Source organism: Alnus glutinosa, chromosome 1 (assembly GCF_958979055.1).
Source record: "Alnus glutinosa chromosome 1, dhAlnGlut1.1, whole genome shotgun sequence".
NCBI classification, from domain to species: domain Eukaryota; kingdom Viridiplantae; phylum Streptophyta; class Magnoliopsida; order Fagales; family Betulaceae; genus Alnus; species Alnus glutinosa.
Window position 1 is genome coordinate 43,185,831 of NC_084886.1, and position 21,506 is coordinate 43,207,336.

General features: G+C 37.8%; 1 protein-coding gene across 2 annotated transcripts in view; it reads left to right on the forward strand.

Moving 5' to 3' along the window:
- Positions 1-21,506, forward strand: part of LOC133882857 (probable phosphoinositide phosphatase SAC9) — a 45,214-nt gene that overhangs the window by 15,820 nt on the left and 7,888 nt on the right. For both annotated transcript variants that reach the window (XM_062322079.1, XM_062322086.1), the window contains 8 exons: positions 2,568-2,675; positions 2,825-2,995; positions 8,279-8,521; positions 13,198-13,632; positions 14,180-15,013; positions 16,151-16,348; positions 17,454-17,912; positions 18,013-18,243. In XM_062322079.1, the coding sequence (XP_062178063.1) occupies positions 2,568-2,675; positions 2,825-2,995; positions 8,279-8,521; positions 13,198-13,632; positions 14,180-15,013; positions 16,151-16,348; positions 17,454-17,912; positions 18,013-18,243 (2,679 nt within the window). The remainder of the gene's footprint in view (positions 1-2,567; positions 2,676-2,824; positions 2,996-8,278; positions 8,522-13,197; positions 13,633-14,179; positions 15,014-16,150; positions 16,349-17,453; positions 17,913-18,012; positions 18,244-21,506) is intronic.

Genomic DNA, 21,506 nt, shown 5'->3' on the forward strand with positions numbered 1-21,506 from the left:
AAGGAGAAAATTTTGGCATGATTTGTGGTGAGGGTATAGGGTGTTGAAAGAAGCTTTTCCTGTTCTGTTTGGTATTGCTCGGATGAAGGATGCTTCTGTTGCGGATAATATGGAGGTTTTGGGCGGATCTATCCGATGGAATGTGAGCTTTGTTAGAGAGGCGCATGACTGGAAAGTGGGTGTATTTGCATCTTTCTATCATGTGTTGCATTTAGCCACGGTGAGTAGAGATCGTGCTGATAGGCTTAGGTGGGTCCCTTCTAAGAAAGGGGTGTTCAAGGTGAAGTCCTTTTTCAGCTCCTTGGCCGGTTGTGAGGGTAGTCATTTCCCTTGGAAGAGTGTGTAGAGGTCTCAGGCTCCTCCGAGGGCGGCTTTCTTCGCGTGGTCGGCAGCCCTTGGAAAGATTCTTACAGCGGATAATCTCAGGAAGCGAAAGATCATCATTGTGGATAGATGCTATTTGTGCAAAAGAGATGGGGAAACTGTAGACCACCTTCTTCTTCATTGTGATGTGGCTTCTACTTTGTGGAATCATGTCTTTTCTCGGTTTGGTCTGTCTTGGGTTATGCCTAGGAGAGTTGTAGATTTATTTGCTTGTTGGTAGAAGGCAGGCAGGTCAAGGAGTGCTGTAGTTTGGAAGATGGTGCCTATTTGCATTCTTTGGTGTGTTTGGAAGGAGAGAAATATTAGGTGTTTTGAAGACTTGGAGAATTCCATGGAGGATATTGTTGCTTCGTTTTTTCTTATGTTGTATCTTTGGACGGAGGCTTTTTTGTCACCTGTGTCTATTAGTTTCTCTGATTTTCTTGTTCGTTTTTCTTTGCCTTCTTAGGTGTTTCCTTGTGTATACTTCCAGTGTACTTAGAGGGGCGCCTTACGCTTTTTATAAAATTTCATTTACTTATAAAAAAAAGAAAAAAAGGGAGGAGCTTCTGGAATCTAAGCATCCCTCAGGACTGTTCTTGGAGCTGGAGAAAGCTTTTGAATCTTCGCAGCTTTGCTCGTGAGCACATAAAGTTTGAGGTAGGACTTGGACATTCTATTCATCTTTGGCATGATAATTGGCATCCACTTGGTCCATTGCATGCGAAATTTGGTCTTAGAATCATCTATGACTCTCAAAGTACTCCGGAGGCTAGAGTTAGCTCTGTTATTAAGAATGGGGAATGGTTTTGGAAGCCGGCTTGGTCTGAAAATTTAGTGGTAATTCAGTGTAGGCTCCCGGAAGTAGGATTGGTGACACAGACATGCCTAAATGGACTATTTCTAGTTCGGGTATGTTTGTGAGTGCTGATACTTGGGAGTTTATGAGGAAGAAGAAACCATATGTTTTATGGTGGCCTATAGTTTGGTTTCCCCAAGCTATCCCTCGACAATCATTTATTCTATGGTTGGCTGTGTTAGATCGGCTTTCTGCTGGTGCAAGACTTGTAGCTTGGGGTTTTTAGGGTGATATTCTTTGCCTATTTTGTCGTCATTGCATTGAAAGTCGAGATCATCTTTTCTTCCAGTGTAGCTTCAATTCTCGTGTCTGGAAAACTTGTATTCAACATTGTTTTCTTCTCCCTTAGCTTGACTGGCAAACTATGTTGGACGAAGCTTGTAGCAAGTGGAGTTCCAAGAGCATGTTGTCTGTCATATGCAGATTAGTTCTTAGCTCTACTGTTTATCATATTTGGCAGGTTAGGAATGCTATTAAATTCCAGGGCCGGTTTCTAACAGAGGAGCAGATTCTTCGTAGGATCTATTGGGAGGTCTGTTCACGCATATCAGGGAAGGGGAAATTTCCTATTTCTAGAGTAAATGTTTCTCTTTGTCATGTCTGGAATATAGCAGAATCAGTCTTGTTTTGATTTCTGGTTCCTTTGTTGTTTAGCTTTCTTTGTTTTGATGCAGAGTAATTTTTGAGCTTTGTTTTTTTGATAGGTCTTGTTAGACCTTTGTTTGTATTTGCAGTTTGTTTGAATGAAAATGCTTACTGATCCATAAAAAAAAAAGGTTTGGCGAGTATTTTGGGCTGCAGGGTATCTTCCTTACCTATGGAGTACCTAGGTCTTCTCTTGGGAGCTTCGTTTAAAGCCAAATCTATTTGGGATGACATCATTGAATGAGCATCCACTCTTAGTCAATTTAGTGTCACAGTAAGATTAGAATTTCACCACACCTCATAAGGAATATATTTGCTAGAAAAATTCTCAAAACTTCGTCTTCATTAAATTGAAAGATTTACTTTGGTATGTTTAGACCAATAGTTGGGTATCACACACCATCCTAGGCCTTGGACTTGATGGCCAATTTGGTTTGAGGCTGATCATAACTAGCGTCTGATTTTGGTTGTTATTTTTACTTTCATAAATGCTGGTTAAAAACACTTCGTTTATCATTCGGATCACTATAATGTTGCTCTCATGAAGCTAGTACCTTTGGGAGTTATTACATATGAATATTTGTTGCTTGTGATTTTTTTTTTTCCCAAGACGATATGGATCTTTTCTTGAATAGTTAGAAAATAATCTAGCTGTTTAGCTGTGTAAATTTGGAATTTTATAACATGACAATCATTGCAGGTACTCTCACGACCATCTGGTTTCTTTCTTAAGCCAGTTGCCAACATGTTTTCAAATTCTGATAGTGGAGCTAGCCTTCTGAGTTTCAAAAGAAAAGACCTAGTATGGGTATGCAAAATATATTTCCTTTCATCACAGAATAATTTCTTGCAACTTAAGAATGATCTTTGTTGGAATTCTTTGCATATTATATCAATTGAAAAGATAATCCATAATTTTATTTTCTTATGGAAATATATGCATCGTCTGTCTCACAGGTTTGCCCACAAGCTGCAGATGTGGTTGAGCTTTTTATCTATCTTGGGGAGCCTTGTCATGCTTGTCAGCTTCTTCTCACAATATCTCATGGTGCAGATGATACGACTTATCCCGCAACAGTTGACGTAAGGACGGGACGGTGTCTAGATGGGCTTAAACTGGTTGTGGAGGTCTGTATCTCTCTTCCATAGATGTTTCTTTTTCAACTTTACATCAACGTTTGCCCCTTGCGGTTTACTTCTGTATGAGGTAGAAGAGGTCGTGTTATTTACATGGTTAAGACTTCAGAGGATGAGGGATTCTTTGCCCTTGTAGTTCCTCTTTTAAGTAAATACGTGCTTTCTTGTAGCTTGCTCGATTATGAAGGAAATTCTCCCATTGCAAAATTACTTATTTGCGGGCATGAAAGCGATTCATCTACATCTAATTTGATTAGTAATAGTAATTTTATTGAATAAATGGTGTACATAGAACACAGGTGATGTGCGTAGTATCCTTTAAATAATTGCAATTTAATATTCGAAAGAGCAGGAAAACCCATAAATGATTTTTTTTTTTTATAAGTAAAATCCCTTAAATGAACGACATTGGCAATCATCTAATCATACAATATTCTAAGAAAACTGACTCAAGTGGATTCAATTTCATCCCAATAGCGTTATAGGTGCAGTTGTTTCTCTCTTTCCATAGGATCCACATAGGATAAGGTGGTCCAGTGCTCCAGGTTTTGTTATTGTCATGTTGATCAAATAGGATCTTATTGAAAGAGCAGGTGATTACACACTTTCCTTTCGGTGGTTTTTTTTTTTGGGGGGGGGTGGGGGGGAAGAGTAGCACAACAAATGAGATAAAGGTGGAAATTCCAAAGTCCCAATGCAATTAAATAAAATGGTGCACTGAAGGACTGTTGCTTAGTAAACCCTCCAATTTGCAAAGATATCTCATATCCATGATGGATTCACCAGTATCAATCCAGATAATCATATGACGAGGCTCATAATAAGTCATGGACTTTTATAGGTTTTTGGATATCCATAGAGCCTTGAGTCACTCTGAAAACAGTGGATATTAAAGACAACGGAGATTCTAGTACTATGAATTTAATGTATTAACTGTGAGAGTGATGTTTAGGAGCATTAGCAACAGCTTTCCTTAGATTTTGATTAAATGTAGGGAACCAAACTACTTTTTGCTTCCATTTTCAAATAAACTCCACAATAGCTCCCCTTATCCCTTTTTTTTTTTTTTTTTTTTTTCTTTTCTTTTCTTTTTGATAAGTAATGTCAATTCATTAATAAAGCGCAGTGGGGTGCAACCCTAATACATATGAAGTATACAAGAGTACCCCTAATAAGAACGAACAGAAAATAAATTTAAAAAATCTGCATTAAGTAAAATCACTCAAGCTATGATGAGCCGGTATTCAAATATATAACGTGTTAAGCAAACGCTTTCGTAATTCTGACATTGATGTCTCTACATCTTCAAAATGCTGCGCATTCCGCTCCCGTCAAATATACCACTGGAATAGGGAACAACGACAAGTAATACGTAGGAAGGTTGGAAAGAGTACTTTTAAGAAGAGTCAGCCAGCCAACCTTAGACAAATATATCCACTTCCATCCAGTCAACCGCCATTCCAAATAGAAATGGCCTTATAAGAAACACCCAACGGCAAACCGAAGTATGTCATAGGCAAAGATGCGACCCGATATCCAAGGAGTTAAGCCAACCGTTTGACATCCTCCACCTCACTGATAGGAACAATTTATAATTTTCCTAGATTAATCCTCAATCTTCAAGCTGCCTCAAAGCATAAGAAGATACATCGCAAATGTTGAATTTGTTCTGCTTGCGTACCACTAAAAACCAGTGTCACCGGTAAACAACAAATGATTCACAACTAAAGCATCAGAATCCTTGGGTCCCATTGAAAACCCTGTCAAGTTACCCTGATCCATTGCCGCAATTAGCATCTGGCTCAATGCCTCCATAACCACTACAAACAATAAAGGTGAAAGTGGGTCTCCTTGGCGCAACCCACAAGTGCTATTAAAAAAACCATACGGGGTTCCATTCACAAGATTAATTGTATCCAAGCCCTCAATTTCTCTCCAAAACCACAACGCTGCAGCAAATAAAGTAAGAAGTCCCAATTAACATGATCATATGCCTTTTCCAAATCCAACTTACATAGCAGCCCAGATTCCCCTGATCGAATTTGACTATCCAAGCATTCATCAGCAATAAGTGCTGAATCCAAAATTTGTCGACCGCCAATAAAAGCATTATGTGTGTTGGAGATAATCTTGCCCAATACTGACTTAAACCTGTTCGTGAGAACCTTAGAAATAATCTTATACATCCCCCCGCACCAAACTAATAGGGCGTAAATCTTTCACATCCATAGCACAAGTCTTCTTTGGAATCAGAGAAACAAAAGTAGCATTAAGACTCTTCTCAAACTGACCTCGATTATGGAATTCTGCAAATATAGCCACAAACCTCCTCAATTGCAAAATATCTCTCCCCCATCCATAGCTTTCTCGTCCTTCCGGTATGAGTATATAGCTACGTCTCCCTCCCTTGCCATATTCTGTAATCTCCAAAAATTGCCCATAGTGATTCTGATGTTTCTGCATGATGAACACCGAATCTCCCACTCGACGAGGCCTACAAAACTCCTTCGACGTCAATCCATTTGTCAACTGCTCCATCATGTTCAGCATCCATACCACACTTTGGAAACCCATGACCACCGATCGAAATAATCCTCTGCTCCATTCAGCAAGACGAAAGCCTCCGTTCCCGACTCCCGATTGTAACTCAAAGGACTTCGATTCAATGTAGAAATAACCCAAATAACCCATAGATAAAACTTACAAGACCAATCTAATGATAGTTTTTGGAATGAAACATGATTCTCATTTAGATTTGCCTAAATGTTCTATGTAAAGACAAAAATTAGAAAACTTTGCCCCCAAAATGTTCTATAGTTATCTTCCCTTATCCTTTCCCTATACCATTTAAATTAAAAATGCTAGGAGAAAGAGAGAGGAAAGAGAAACCATTTAAATAATGTTTCAAATAAATGCTAGAGGAAACAGAGAGGAAAGATAATTTTTTATTATTATTATTATTATTATTTTAATATATTAAAATAATGTTAAGGGAACTACTTTTGCTTCCCTAGATTTAGGGTACAACTTTTGGTTCCCTTGATGTTCCCTTAATTTAGGGAACAATAAGAGAATTTGTTTGAAGGAGTTTTTCCTACATTTAGGGAAATGAATGAAATTAAGGAAAGCTGCTGCTAGTGCTCTAATGTATTAAAATTAACAAAGTAATATGCATATTATGATGATATCTATTGGAGTTTTAAAATTGTAGTGTACTAGAATCCCTAATTTTTTGAATGCCATATTTAGCATGGGATACAAAGTTTGAACTTGTAAATTCTTTTTGCTCCTTGCTTGGGTGTGTGGTGATGATGATAAAACATTCATATCTCCAAAGTGACCATTGCTTTTTGATACCAAATTGATGATGAATTTATATGAATTCAACACCAATCCATCGAGAATATTAGTATTTTAAAGGGTTACAACTCATGCACCTATACGAGATTCAAATGATAACATAGAAAGTACAACATCACACCACAGGATTGCACCACATGGAGCTAAAAGTACTTTCCATCATTCCTTCAAAAATTGTTTCTAGTGTAGACTACTAATGCTTGGAAAACAATCAAATAGGGGGTCAAGAAAACCTGCTATGTAAGTTGAGACTCGGACAATTCAAGACTCATTCCTTTTTTTTTTTTTTGGATAAGAAGAGACTTATAAAAGAAAAGATAGGAGAAAGGTTGTATACAATGAATGCCCCACCCAGCATAGAGCTCTCAAACTTTAAAGTTTTGATTGCAAGGAGAATAATGAGTGAAGAACACCTCAGTTTTTCTCAATCTAATATGACCTAGCCACCAGACCAACTAATTAGAAGCACCACTTGGCCAACCAGCTGCTGGTTCAGTACATACTGTGGATTATCAGAGGACAAATTTTTTTTTTTGGCAAATAAGAATACAAAACATCTGTATGCCTGTCATTTCTATGTTGTTTTTTTTTTTTTTTTTTTTTATTTGTAAATTTATGGAAAAAAGGTTTATACCTTATATCAGAAAGAATAGGACTCATAATTACTACGGCATATGTTCTGAAGAGCTTCCAAATTGATCTAGACTTGAAACTAGGCCAATTTGCTAGTTGTCACTTCTTTAATTATGTAGTTGGGAGGCTTCTTAAATTTGCATTAGAATTATTCAGTTTGTTCATAGAGTGGAAATACTGGGGTAGAATATGAAGCAAATAATAGTAGACATATTCTGCAGAATTTTATTATTCGATCTCGAAGTAAAATGGATAAAATGCCCCCTCCTAGAGAGACTCCAAACTAACCTGTCAACCACTCCATGCCGAATCCGATGAGAACACAACTGCTTGTATAAATAAAGAGTATTTGGTGTGTTAAGGCTCCAAAGTGGGTGTCGTTTTTTGTGTGGGCAGCAGCATTAGGAAAGATCTTGACACATGACAACTTGCATAGGCGTCATATAGTGGTGGTTGAGTGGTGTTGTATGTGCAAGAAGAATGGAGAATCCATTGATCACCTTTTACTTTACTGTGATGTGGCATGGGCTGTTTGGAGTTTTTTCTATAGTTTGTTTGGGGTGGAGTGGGTCATGCCAAGAAGAGTGTTAGATTTATTGAGTGGTTGGGGCACTTCGCTGGGTTGTGGTCAAGTTTAGTAAATTTGGAAGCAGGTTCCCTTGTGTATTATGTGGGATCTTTAGCGTGAGAGGAATGCAAGGCTATTTGAAGATGTGGAATTACCGGTTTTGGACTTGTGTCGAAATGTGCTTAATACGCTATTTGTATGGGTCTCGGCTTATAGCCAGAGTTGTCTTATGTTTGCTGAGTTATTACATTCATGTTCTTTTTTTTCCTTTGATTAGGGACACTTTTTTATTCTTCCTGTGTACTAAGGTTGCGCTCCTCTGTGCTTTTTAATGAGATTATATTACTTATAAAAAAAAATAAAATAAAGAAAGGACCATCTCCACCTCTCAATCCTGTGCAAGGCGTGTAAAGACAACATTCTAATGTGCAACTCCACCTAGCACATACAAATTATCTACCTCCCAGGTGTCTTTAAATCTAGCAATACTGAACAAAACTAAATAACACATCTAACACTTCCATTGAATATTGCCTGTAACCTTTATTTTTATCGAAAGGTTGTAGATATTAATACTTGATGTGACCAGGATTCCCATAACAGAGTATAACACTTCCATCCCTACGATTTGTTTTCCCTTGATTGGATTTGGCTTCATGACTTTGTTATTAATATTTTATAGTTTCTTATCCTGCATTGCACATTGTTGACAGGGTGCTTCCATACCTCAGTGTGAAAGTGGGACAAACCTCATCATACCCTTAACTGGGCCAATTAGTGCAGAAGACATGGCTGTTACTGGAACAGGTGCACGCCTTCATGGTCAAGATACACCAACCATTTCATTACTGTATGATTTTGAAGAACTAGAGGGAGAATTGGACTTTCTTACTCGTGTAGTTGCGCTCACGTTTTATCCTGCTGTTTCTGGAAGAAGCCCTATGACTCTTGGTGAGGTACAAAGCAATTTTAAGATATATATTAGTTGATGTGTCATAATCCTTTCAGCCTAAGCTTTTTAATTTTTTTGGTTTTCATATACGTAGTAATTTCACTGTTAGTTATTGCAGTATATTAGAGGTTGATGTGCTTTTTCTGAAGAAAGATTTTGTGCTAGTTAAATGGAAATTTGAGGAACATAGAGGGTGGGGATGACAAACATGGCATTTTTCGAAACCTGTGTTAATGTGCATATCTGTTGTTAATTGGATAAAACATTTTTCAGAATACACTGTTAAAAGTTTCTTTGATTGGGTTTATAAGATTGACATTGTAGCCATTGATCAATCTCGAGCTTAGGAAGGTGAAAAGTTTTGCTATGTGGTGTGCTAGTGTGACGACCCATTTTTTTTTTTTTTTTGTATAAAATATTTATAAAACATAAAAGGGTCATCACAGTGGCACGACTACGTGTCGCTCAGCCAACATACATACATGCTCCATATCATGTACCTGATATTCAGAGTAATATCTAACAGCGGAATAATCATAACGTTATATCTCATAACGGAAAGCATATCTAAATATACATGTGGTCCATACAAAAGAGCCATATATCTGTCTAACTGTTTAAGGCTTACAATTCCACTAATACAAAAGAATGGTTACACAAAAGAATATGTGACACCTACGTCACTAGCCATATACAAAATACCCCAAAAGAGTGAACTCCATAGTCCAACTCAATACGACTGTCGCGGTGTGCTTCAATCTTAATATCCCAAATACGCAGCTATGGGGTCCTCCTCTAAGTCAGGTGTACCTGCAGTCAAATGGACATCATTTATACGGTTGTGGGGGTTTGCCACATCCGTATAGGTGAAATGATGAGTTCACCGCCTCAGTAATATTAAACTAACTGAGTTTTTGCAAAGAACCAACTTTTCTTTTTGGTCTCGCGTACACTATAACAGCTACCAATTTATAACATTTTGTTTGAAAACCCCCATAGCTGATATAGCAAACACCGACTATCAGAAAATATTTAAAACATACTATGTAGTTGGACCCATACGTAGAAGTTCCATTGGCTTTGACGCAACCACGTATAAACCCACCTACAATAATACTTTTATGTTGTATCTCAAATGCACATAGGTCTAACGTTATTAACTGTGATAACACTATGCCTCAAGGCATTACAACTTCATGTCAAAGCACATAGTTGTCCATGCGGTTACTAGAGTAAGACTCTGATATCCAAGCACTTCTTACTGATGTGCAACGACAATCCATCTACCTACTTCCAGCCACACTGATATTGCAACCAATAGCGTCAAAACCAAGCACACTAAGCTTAAAACATGCCATCTCGCTCTTTAGTACAAGCTTACTATCATTTTCCGAACATGGTTAACATGGAATCCTAGGGCATTACAACTTCATGTCGAGCACGTAGTTGTCCATGCTGTTACTAGAGTAAAACTCGGGTATCCAAGCACTTCCTACTGACGTGCCACGACAATTCATCTACCTACTCCTAGGACACTGTATTACTCATACCGAACCATGACAATATTTTTGTTCATCCAAGCTCAATGTTTTAATATTATGCAACTAGACGATAGCAGTATACATAAGCTCTTTTGCCATTAAAAACTCTTAGGCATACTAATACGTCTAGAATAAAAGCTACTATATTCTATATCATGAAAACATAACACAATTTAGACAATGATATGCATACTTATGATGGTCCTTTCATTCTTTGTGAGACTTCCCTTCCTTTCCATTCTTTGAGGCTTACTCTTTCATTCTTATGCTCATGCTTTATGCTTTACAATTTAAACTCTATACTCTTATTCTTTACAATTCATGCTTTCTTCAAATACGATAAACCAATTAACATGAAACTTTATCATTCTACTTTGCATAATTTAAATTCCAACCGCAGCTCACATTCAAATACTTTAAAAACAATTCTACACATTTCATCCATACATCATTTCATAACATCATTGATATTATTTGAATATAGTTGAAACTACTCAAATCAACCAAAACAGATATATTCAACATACAGTTGGTTCGGATTTATAAAACACATATTTTGCTACTCTAATAAACATAAAAATAATAGTTTTTCAGTGAGTAAAATATCACTTGACTGCTTGCACACCAACACTAATAAGTCCTAGGCTCAATCCACAAAGTGCCGCTGTACATAACATATTGCATCTATTTAGTTTCCATCCAATAATTACACTAATTTTCACTTTGAATCGCTCAATGACTATTTTACCCATCAATTGCCTAAGCTCATACCTAATAATAGTTCTAGGCTTATCAATAAAATCCTCAATTTATACAAATTATTAACATTAAAACCTAACCCCACAAATATTTATTTATTTATTTTATAAAACTCATGGTTAATTTAGGGTTAATCATCACTATAACCGCAATTAGCCCATAAATTAACAATATAATTTTAAATAATTAAAAACCTCAAAACCTCAATTAATTTCATCCATTAAATTAGGGTTTTTTTTTTTTTTTTTTCCAAACTTAACCCCAATAACAATGTTTATTAACACAATGACATTTACTAAATGTTAATCTCCTAAAATCCTACAAATATCAAATACCCAAAAATTAAGGCTTGAGGAAAACTTACCCAAATTCACCAAACTTCAACCCAAAGTTTGGGTAGCTTCAAGTAAGCTCCAATAAGCTCAAACACCTAAAGAATATAGAGGATTAAACTCATATTTATGATTTTACCCAAAAATCACGAAATTACGAGTTTAGTGTTTTACCTTAAAAACAATCGGTAAGAACGTAGATCCGAGTGCAAGGATCACGTTTTTGAAAACAGATTAAAGATCCGACCGTTGGATCTTTGTAGATCGTAATTTTTCTATTTAAACTCACAAGAACCCTACTCTTCTTCTCTCCCTTTTCTTCTTTTTTTTCCCACTGCCGAGAAGGAATGAGAGGCCTGCTTTATTTCTTCCTTAAGTGAGGCGCATGTGCGCCTCATGCTATGTGTGTTTTTTTTTTTGTTTTTATATATGAAGAGGTGTCAGCCTCTTTTTAGAAAAAGGGCCATGTACGGCCCTTCATTTGGTTTAAGGGTGAGGCGCATGACTGCGCCTCATCCTTTTTTTTTTTTTTTTTCTTTTTTTTAAACTGAAGGGCCGAATGCCCTTCAGTGATGGCCATTTCATCCAATTGGCCGTACGGCCTTTCATTTGAAAGGCCGTGCGGCCCATCTTATATATATATATATATATATATATATATATATATTTATTATTCTATTCTATTTTCTTTTATTTTTCTTTTATATACTTTTGTCATTCCTAATCCCTTTTTAGACTTTAAAAATGTTCTCTTGCATTTTATTATTATTATTATTATTTTTTTGGCTATTAATTTCAAATTTATAAAATCATTTTGTTTTATTTTAACACACCATATAGACTTATTTTTATTTTTATCTTAATAAATCCATTAAATATTTTCTAGAACATTACAGCTAGTATGTCAAAATCACAATTTGTCCATGAAAAGGAATTGTCTGTGACACTGTCTGATTCTGACTTCTGCTCATTATCAATTCAAAAGAATCAGGTTCTGTGGTTTTAAAGTCTGCTAAAGAGAACTATCCTATTGTAATAACTTCTTCCTCTTTGCATTGATGTGGAGACTAAGTTATAGATCCTTGCAAATCAGAAGTTATATTTGAGAATTGTAGTTTATTGCCAACACCTGCACCTCCCAAAAAAGAAAGAAAGAAGAAAGGGCAAAACCCTCGTACACGAAGAGTATACAAGAGAGCCAAGGCCTTAGATGCTACTACAATATAAAAAACAAATCAAATCTGCCAGCTTCTCTGACTCAAAATTGGGAATATATTCAATAACCCAATCCAAAAGAGATCTTAGAAATGAGGATTTAAGGAAAAACACATTGGTCTCTCTATCCTCAAAGAGATGCCGATTCCTTTCTCTCCAAGTTTTCCACATCAAGAAAGCAAGAATAACTTTCCAGATTGTCTCTTTGGGATGTTCCCGCCCTTAAAATTTCCAGCAATAGAGAAGTTTTAGGATGTTACTAGGCATGACCCATGAGACCCCAATAATGTTTAGAACTAAGTGCCAGATGTTAGCGGTATACTCACAATGGATAAGTTTTATGAATTTTAGAGAAATCAGAAAGTATCTTAACTTGTTGGATATTGTGTATGGTATAGTACCTATATTACTGCTGCATCTGAAATCTAGTTACCAAGTATCAGGATTATTTTATGAATTGGCATGGTTTGACAACCTCAATTAGAGAAGATTCTTTTTGTTTACCTTTTTCATCCTCCATTTTATTTATTTATTCGATATATATATATATATATATATATATATATATATATATATATATATATATATATATATATATATATATGTATGTATATTTTTTATCTGGGTGGAGTTTACTATAATTGCTGCTGGATAATGTTTCTTTAGTTAATTTTATTATAGGCAGATTACTTTGTTTGTTTGTTTGTTTTTGTTTTTGTTTTTTCTGGTTAGATGTTTCTCTTGTATTCATCATGTGTTCTTCTTGGGTTGCGCCCTTGCGCTTTTTAATGAAATTCGATTATTTATAAAAAAAAAAAAAAAAATTGTTACAGATGGAGATCCTTGGAGTTTCTCTTCCTTGGAAAGGTGTGTTTACTAATGAAGGCCATGGTAAAAGATTAATTGAACTTGCCAAAAACAGTCAGAAGGAAATCAACCCCATTTTGTCCAGTTCAGATTCCAATCCCTTTTTGGGCACTTCAACTAATGAAAACGTGCCACCATTGGTGCAACAAAGTGCTTCTGCCAACCTCTGGGTTGACCTTTTGACTGGAGAGGACACATTTTCGGAACCCATCTTGCAACCAGAAAGGGGAAATGCTGTGAATGAGGGAAGTGCCGTGCTTGATTTCTTGGACCAAGCTGTTGTTGAATTTCGTGGTGCTCAAGATGATCATATACATTCTTCATCACAAGATTTACGACCTTCAGATAGTAGCTCCCAGCAGTACTTAACTTGTCTGACGTCCATTGCAGGGCCAAGTGTGGTACGTTGTTACCTGTTGCATGTTGCTTTGAGCCATTGTATTATTCCTTGTTTAAGACCTATCATAGAGTTTAACATCAAGTTGTTCTTTAGCAACCTTTCCTCAAAAATATATTATTTGTCTTATTGCTAAGTTTCATGCTTTCATATCCTGACTCATTTCTGCTCATTAGTTTTTTTTTTTTTTTTCGTTCATAATTAATTGTTTGGTCTGCTTTAGTCTAATGTATTTGGTAGTTCCTTCCACTTTCTCGGCTTCGTATTTTGATAAAAGTAGACACACTTCTTGCTATTACCCACCCACCTTATCTTGAGGGCATTGCTGGGGACTAAAATTTGTGACAAATCTGCATAAAGCCTTCATCTTATGGGAAAGAAAACTCTTACCCGATGTTGCGACACATGACGGAATCTCCTCACATTAATTATTTCAGAAGCATAATATTGAAATGCAAAAGAGCAGAAACTAATAGTTAATGGATTTCATTTTTTAAATGTAAAACATGACAGGGTATAAAATTGACCTATTATGACAATGCAAATTACAGGAAAGGAAACTAGACTTCACAGAAGCTATGAAACTTGAAATTGAACGCCTCAGGCTGAATCTTTCTGCTGCCGAAAGGGATAGGGCTTTATTATCAGTTGGAATTGACACCGCTACTCTAAATCCAAATCTTTTGCTTGATGACTCCCAAATGGGAAGATTATGCAGAGTTGCAAACAACCTTGCACTGCTTGGGCAAGCTTCCCTTGAAGATAAAATTACTGCTGCTATTGGTCTTGACAATAATGATGATGATGTGATAGATTTCTGGAATATTGCTGGAATAGGAGAGAGTTGTTCTGGTGGCATGTGTGAAGTGCGTGCTGAAACCAAAACACCAGGTACATCCTCTATGGTGTCAGTTGCTGGAGGTTCACAATCTGTCTTGTTGTGCTCTCAATGTGAAAAAAAGGTCTGTAAAGTTTGTTGTGCTGGGAGAGGGGCTCTTCTGCTTCCTGGCTATAACTCAAGGGAGTTTTCAAACTACAATGGTGTATCAAGCCAGAGTGGGTCAAACCGTGGCTGCCAGGATGATGTCTCTTCAAATCGTTCAGTAGCACTAGATGGTGTTATTTGCAAACAATGCTGCCATGACATTGTGCTTGATGCTTTGATCTTGGACTATGTCAGGGTCTTGATTAGTTTGCGAAGAAGTGCCCGTGTAGATGGTGCTGCTCTTAAAGCTTTGAACCAGGTGGTTGGATCATCTTTAAGGGATTATCTTTCTGAAAGGAATCAGCCTTCTGATTGCCAGCGAGCTGTCAAAGTCCTAAGACATTTTCTTAACGGAGAGGAATCCCTGGCTGAATTTCCATATGCTTGCTTTTTACACTCGGTACTGTCTTTTTTCATATTAGATTCTGGTTGTAGGCTTTTTCAGCACTTGATTTGTTTCAATTGTATTATAAGAGTTACTAGTTTTGCTATGTGTCACCATTAGTAGTTTGCTTTGTACTAATATTGATCTTTCTCAGCATTCATTTTATCAAAGTTTAAAGGTCTTTTTTTCAAGCTATAGTCCGTTTACTTCTTCTCCATTATCGCCTTCTCCGACCAAGTGGCAAAACTCATGTTGTTTCTTTATTAATTTTAATGGATTCCATATCAGTTGGTTTATTGTCTTGATCAAATATTTACACTAGATGATATTTTCTGGTTTTAAGTTTGCTTAATTTTTATGAAACAGAAGGATGTAGGATTGTTTGAGCAAAGGGAGACTTCTATGACTTTTTCTACTTAGTAATTTGAAAGTTCCTACTTGTTCTATCTGACTAGCTGGGTTGAAAAAATCGGAACTCATTAGAAGAACATGTCAAAGTAGAGGCCAAATTGGATTATAGTTTAAGATAGAATATAAACACCATATTGCTTCTTCCCCTATGCACGATCATGGTATGTTTAGGTAAAAGAGACTGTTTATTTAGGTTTGGCCAGTCCAACATTTAGACTTGCTATTTGGCGATTTATAGTCATAATCCTTTTGGTTCATTTTATTTCACGCTTATTTTTGGATTTAAGGAGCATTAAACAAATCCTTACTCGTGTTAGAAAGTTGACATTGGGTCGTTAGGATACAGTGCATTAGACAAAATTTAGTGACTGCTTACTATCCTGATCTGGGAAATGATGCACAGTCCTTTTCCTCTCTCTCTCTCTCTCTCTCTCTCTCTGTGTGTTTGAATGCAAATACCAATCTGATATGATTAACCATACAATTAAAGCTTTGTCAGTCAATGTTTCTTTATAAAGAATACATTTCTTTCAATTAACCGAATATTCCTTAAGAAGCTGAAAGAATATCTTTGAGTAGAAGCTCTAAGCATTGATATGTAATCTGTCTACTACAGGATAATTATGCTACATATTAATAGAAAAAAAAAACAAGATTTTGTGCTACGGCCTATTTAGCGTTTCAGTATTTTATTTCTTTTTAATTATTTCTTGATGCCAAACTTTGTATATCTAATTGTAGGTTGAAACAGCGGCAGATTCAGCACCGTTTTTGTCATTGCTTTCTCCATTAAATTCTGGATCACAGCATTCATACTGGAAAGCTCCTTCTAATACAACCTCTGTTGAATTTGTTGTTGTTCTTGGTACCCTTTCTGATGTCAGTGGGGTTATCTTGCTTGTTAGTCCATGTGGTTATTCAGCGGCTGACGTTCCCACGGTGAGTGCACTGAATTTATGTGTGGGTAAAGTGTTTATGTAATTGAGTGCTGTGATTCTATGCACTTGACAAGAAGTCTAGAAGAACATCAAAGTGGTATATAATTTCAATTGCATGCTACTCTCCTATCACAGATATTGAACTTGAGAATAACCTTGTTTTTTTCCTTGGTTAAATGATTGAATGATATTAAGCTTGATGGTCAAGAATAGGATTGACAACTCAGTACATCTTTGGGCTTCACAACCCATTAGTATATATAGAAACAAATACAATATTCTGGAATACGGACAATGGTCCTTATCAAGGGTTGTCAAGAAATCCAGTAACTGATTCCCATGACCTCCACAAGCAATCCCCAACAAAGGGCCAATCTCCATCGCACGTTGCACAATCTCAGACTCCCCTTTGTGCTGAGCCCCATGCTGATCAACGGCCACTATCAGCTCCTTCAAAGACTCAGAAAACTTGGTTAGAGGAGTAAAGCAACGTCAACCACACTGGTTGATGTGCAAGGCAGCATCAACCTCGGCAAGGGGTGGCCACTGTGTGGGAGGGGAGGCCACCATATCAAAACCGGCACCGGCCCATCCAACCTATAGACACCCAAAGAAGAAGGAAGATGCTGAAAGGGAACTGATAGCATAACCGGCAAATTCTGGGGGAAGCACCTCGCTACCGACGGTAACACCGGCCTTGGCGGGAACAACAAATTGCCTCCAGCGTCATCAAATTGACGTTTAGTATAGGTTTAATGTTGATTTGGAGCTAAATGTCATTTCAGTCATTCAACTTCGAATTGCATGCAAGATACTTACCGTAATCATTATTGTTTGTTGTATGTGGTGTAATTTTATATACCTGTACATATAGATATAAATTGCAGTTATTATTGTGCCTGCAGTGTGCTTGCATCCTTTTCTGAATTTTCCCTGCCAAACTGTCTATATCATGTTGCATTCCATAGAAAACTCAGTCCTTTGTAGGTGTGAGATTCTTAAGAGTAATTCTACTCTTACAAATTATGTGTGCATTACACTGGTTTTTGTATATTTTACTTATTTTATGCTTTTCTTTGACTAGCTACCTCTTATTGTTAGTACAGGTACAGATTTATGCTAGCAATAAAATACACAAGGAAGAAAGGTCATGCATGGGAAAATGGGATGTCCAATCCCTGATCATGTCTTCTTCAGAGTTTTATGGACCAGAAAAGTTGGGTACAGAGGATAAAGTACCTAGACACGTGAAATTTGCCTTTAGGAATCCCATTCGGTGCCGCATCATTTGGATAACACTACGTCTTCAGCGACCCGGTTCAAGTTCTGTTAATTTTGAGAAAGACTTCAATCTTTTGTCTTTAGATGAAAACCCCTTCGCACAAGTAAATCGACGTGCCTCTTTTGGAGGATCAGTTGGGAGTGACCCTTGTCTGCATGCCAAAAGGATTCTTGTAGTTGGAAGCCCGGTAAAAAAAGAGACGGGGCTTACATCAGCACAAGGCCCTGACCAGATGAATTTTAAAAGCTGGTTAGAGAGAGCTCCACAATCAAATAGATTCAAGGTAAAACTAATGCTTCTGTGCTTTTTCCTCTCATTATTTCAGCTCATTATTGAACTATGTCCATATGCATTGCCACTGAAACCCTCTTTTATGCTTCTAGGTTCCAATTGAGACTGAGAGGTTAATGGACAATGACCTTGTCTTAGAACAGTATCTATCTCCTGCTTCACCGTTGCTTGCTGGATTTCGTCTAGATGCTTTTACCGCGATAAAGCCTCGGGTTACCCATTCACCCTCTTCAGATATACATAGCAAGGAAACATCAGTGAAATTCTTGGAAGACAGACACGTCTCTCCAGCTGTGTTGTATATACAAGTGTCTTATCTCCAGGTATTTACTGTCCTGCCTTTTCAGGTTGCTGTTAGATTAGCCTGGAAATCCTGTCTAGCTCATTTGCCTTGCACAGTGGATGTGAACATGTAGTTCTACATTCCTCTCAAAATGTTTTCTTTCATTGCTCATATATTAGCCACTTTCATATACTTGGTCAGCCCCTTAGTTTCTTTGACCAATGACTAGTTGCTCTTTCAGCATGCAATTTATTAAATCTTGACAAAAGGCCTCTCTCTCATGAACATAATGCCAAAAACCACTACTTCAAGAAATCTTGGTTGAACAAAAGTAAATCACGGACCCCTAACCTTCTTTTCAAGATAAGGGAACACACCTTAGACCAGCTAACCAAATGGAATTTAAACTCTTCATCAATACCACCTCACCAAAAATACTGCTGCAACTTCTCTATGCAGTTGGCAATACCAACGGGAGGGAAAAGAGAGACATGAAGTAGGCAGATTAGATAAGGTACTTTTAATCAAGGTCACCCTCCCACCTTTTGACAAATACATAATTTTTCATCAAGCCAAACAACGCCATATATTCTCAATAATACCATCCCATATAGATTTGGCCTTAAAACAAGGCTCCCAACAGAAGGCCTAGATATTTTATAGGTAGAGACAACCCAAAGTACTAGCCAGACCTTCCACATTATTAACATTGCCAATGGGGACCAACTCTGATTTAGCCAGATTAATCCTCAAACTTGAGACCGTTTAAAAGCATAAGAACAGACAATGCAAATTATGAAGATTATCTAGATTTGCTCCGCAAAAAATCAAAGCATCGTTGCAAACAAAAAGTGGAAAATGTTGAGGTCACCAACATTCTTAGAGCCTACCAAAAAGCCTAGTAAGAGAGCCACGTTCACCTTGTAGAAATCATTCTACTTAACACCTCCATAACAATAATGAATAGTAAGAGGGACAAAGGGTCTCCATGTCTCAAACCACATGAGTTACTAAAAAAGCCCGTTGGATAGCCGTTCACTAAAACAGAAAAGCGCACCAAAGAAATACAATGTGATGTCCAACTACACCATTTCTCCTCAAATCAACATTTCCTCAACATATGTAGCAAAAAATCCCAATTAACACAATCATAAGCCTTTCCAATACCCAACTTGCATAGCACATGTGGATTTCTGCATCTAATCCTGCTATCAAGGCACTCATTGGCAATGAGAACATAGTCTAAAATTTGCATACCCCTGATTAAAGCGTTTTGAAGCTTGGAAATGATCCCTCCACTACCATTTTCAACCTTTGGCGAGGACTTTGGCAACAATTTTCTAAATTCCACCCACTGAGGATTTGGAAAAGACAAAATTAGAAACTCAAGGAGCAATTTGACAAAGACAAAATATTCAGGGAGTGAATCAACAAATTTTTTTTTGGGTAAATTACACTTTACCCCAAACTACACACCTCATTTTCACTTGCACCCTAAACTCTAACTCACTACAACTCGCTCCTACAAACTTCCATTTTATTCCAAGTAGCACCCTAATTTGGCCGTTAAATGTGGATATAAGACGTTGCACATGCTTGGCACATGACACCGAGTCGTTTGCGCTTCCAAAATTGGCCCTAGATTGGGTGTGTCAAATGACAGAATTGTCATCGCGAAAACTCTGGAGTTTTAAAATATATTGTTTACCAAACTACCCCATTTAGGATGTAGCAAATTAGAACCTCCTAGATTGAAAAAAATGCATAAGCTCAACACCCCTATAACTTTGAACCCATAAAAACCATCGCCTCAATTCTGCATAAGACATCAAAGGCACTACCATAGGTGAAACAACCCAAACCGGAAACACATCCCTTGGCCAAACATATCTACATACGGCCACCCCATGAGAAGATAGGGGGTGGCTTGGGTGGTTGCAAAGAAAATAGTGGGTGGTCGCGTGACCACTCCCAGGTGAAACAGTGAGTGGCTGCACAGCCACCCCAAGAGAAGACAAGGGTTGCTGCACAACCACCCCAAGAGAAGAGAGGGGTGGCCCCAAGAGAAAATAGTTGGCGGCCGTGCGGTCACCCCAAGAGAAGACAAAGGTGGTTGCGCGGTCACCCCAAGAGAAACAATGGGTGGCTGCATCGTCACCTCCTATCTTCTCCTGAGGTGGCCACACGACCATCCAAAGAGAAGACATTGGGTGGCCACAACAGCCCTCAAGAGAAAATAGTGGGTGGCCATGTGGCCACTACTTGTCTTCTCCTAGGGTGGTCGCGCGATTACCCTCAAGAGAAACAATGGCGGCCACCCTAAGAGAAGACAGGGTTAGCTGTGCAGCCGTACTGGGAGAAGAGGGGTGGCCACAGCCACCCCGTAACATTTCTCCTCTCTCATGGCCTTACGCGTTGTCGCATCTAGATCTTTTTTTATTTTTATAAGTAAGAAACCAATCTCATTAAAAAAGCGTAAGGCGTTTCTTAGTACACTAGAAGTATACAAAGGAATCACCTAATTAGAAAGAGAAAAGCGAGCGAGAAAGTCATCAAAATTAAGTGACTAAAGGTGTACATAAGCCGTAGTCCAAAAGTACAATGTAAGGTAGAATGAGGATTAAATCTCTTCCAAGGTACTTTCCAAATCCTCAAAGCTCCTATTATTTCTTTCCCTCCTTAGCCTTCCAGAGGACCACCAACAAGCAAGTCAATAACCCGTCTGGGCATAACCCAAGACATCCCGAAACGATTGAAGAGAGTACTCCACAAAGCGGAAGCCACATCGTAGTGGAGAAGAAGATGGTCCACAAACTCTCCAGTCTTCTTACACATAAAGCATCTATTTATCACGATAACATGCTGCTTCCTAAGGTTATCTAGGTAAGGATCTTGCCAAGAGCCGCAGACCATGCAAAAAATACAACCCTTGAAGGAGCTTGAGTGCGCCAAACACTTTTCTAGGGAAAGCGACTACCCCCAGAGCAAGCTAAGGAGTAAAAGGACTTAACCTTGAACAAACATTTTTTGGAGGAGACCCACCACATCTTATCTTCACTACCTCTGCCCACATGGTCACCAAAACACCGCTGCTCAGGCACATCTTTTACCCCAATTATATGAACAATTTGTATTATTGCCTTGTCCAGTCCATAATCAGGTCAAATAAATCTTTGAGTCGAACCGACATGCCACCCAGGAGCCTTAACGGTTCTTTCTAATCAACGTATTCCTTGTCAAGGGCGGTCGCATTCCGAGCCGAGCCAACAAAGGCTCATTTGTCTTCTCCTTGGGGGAGGGACA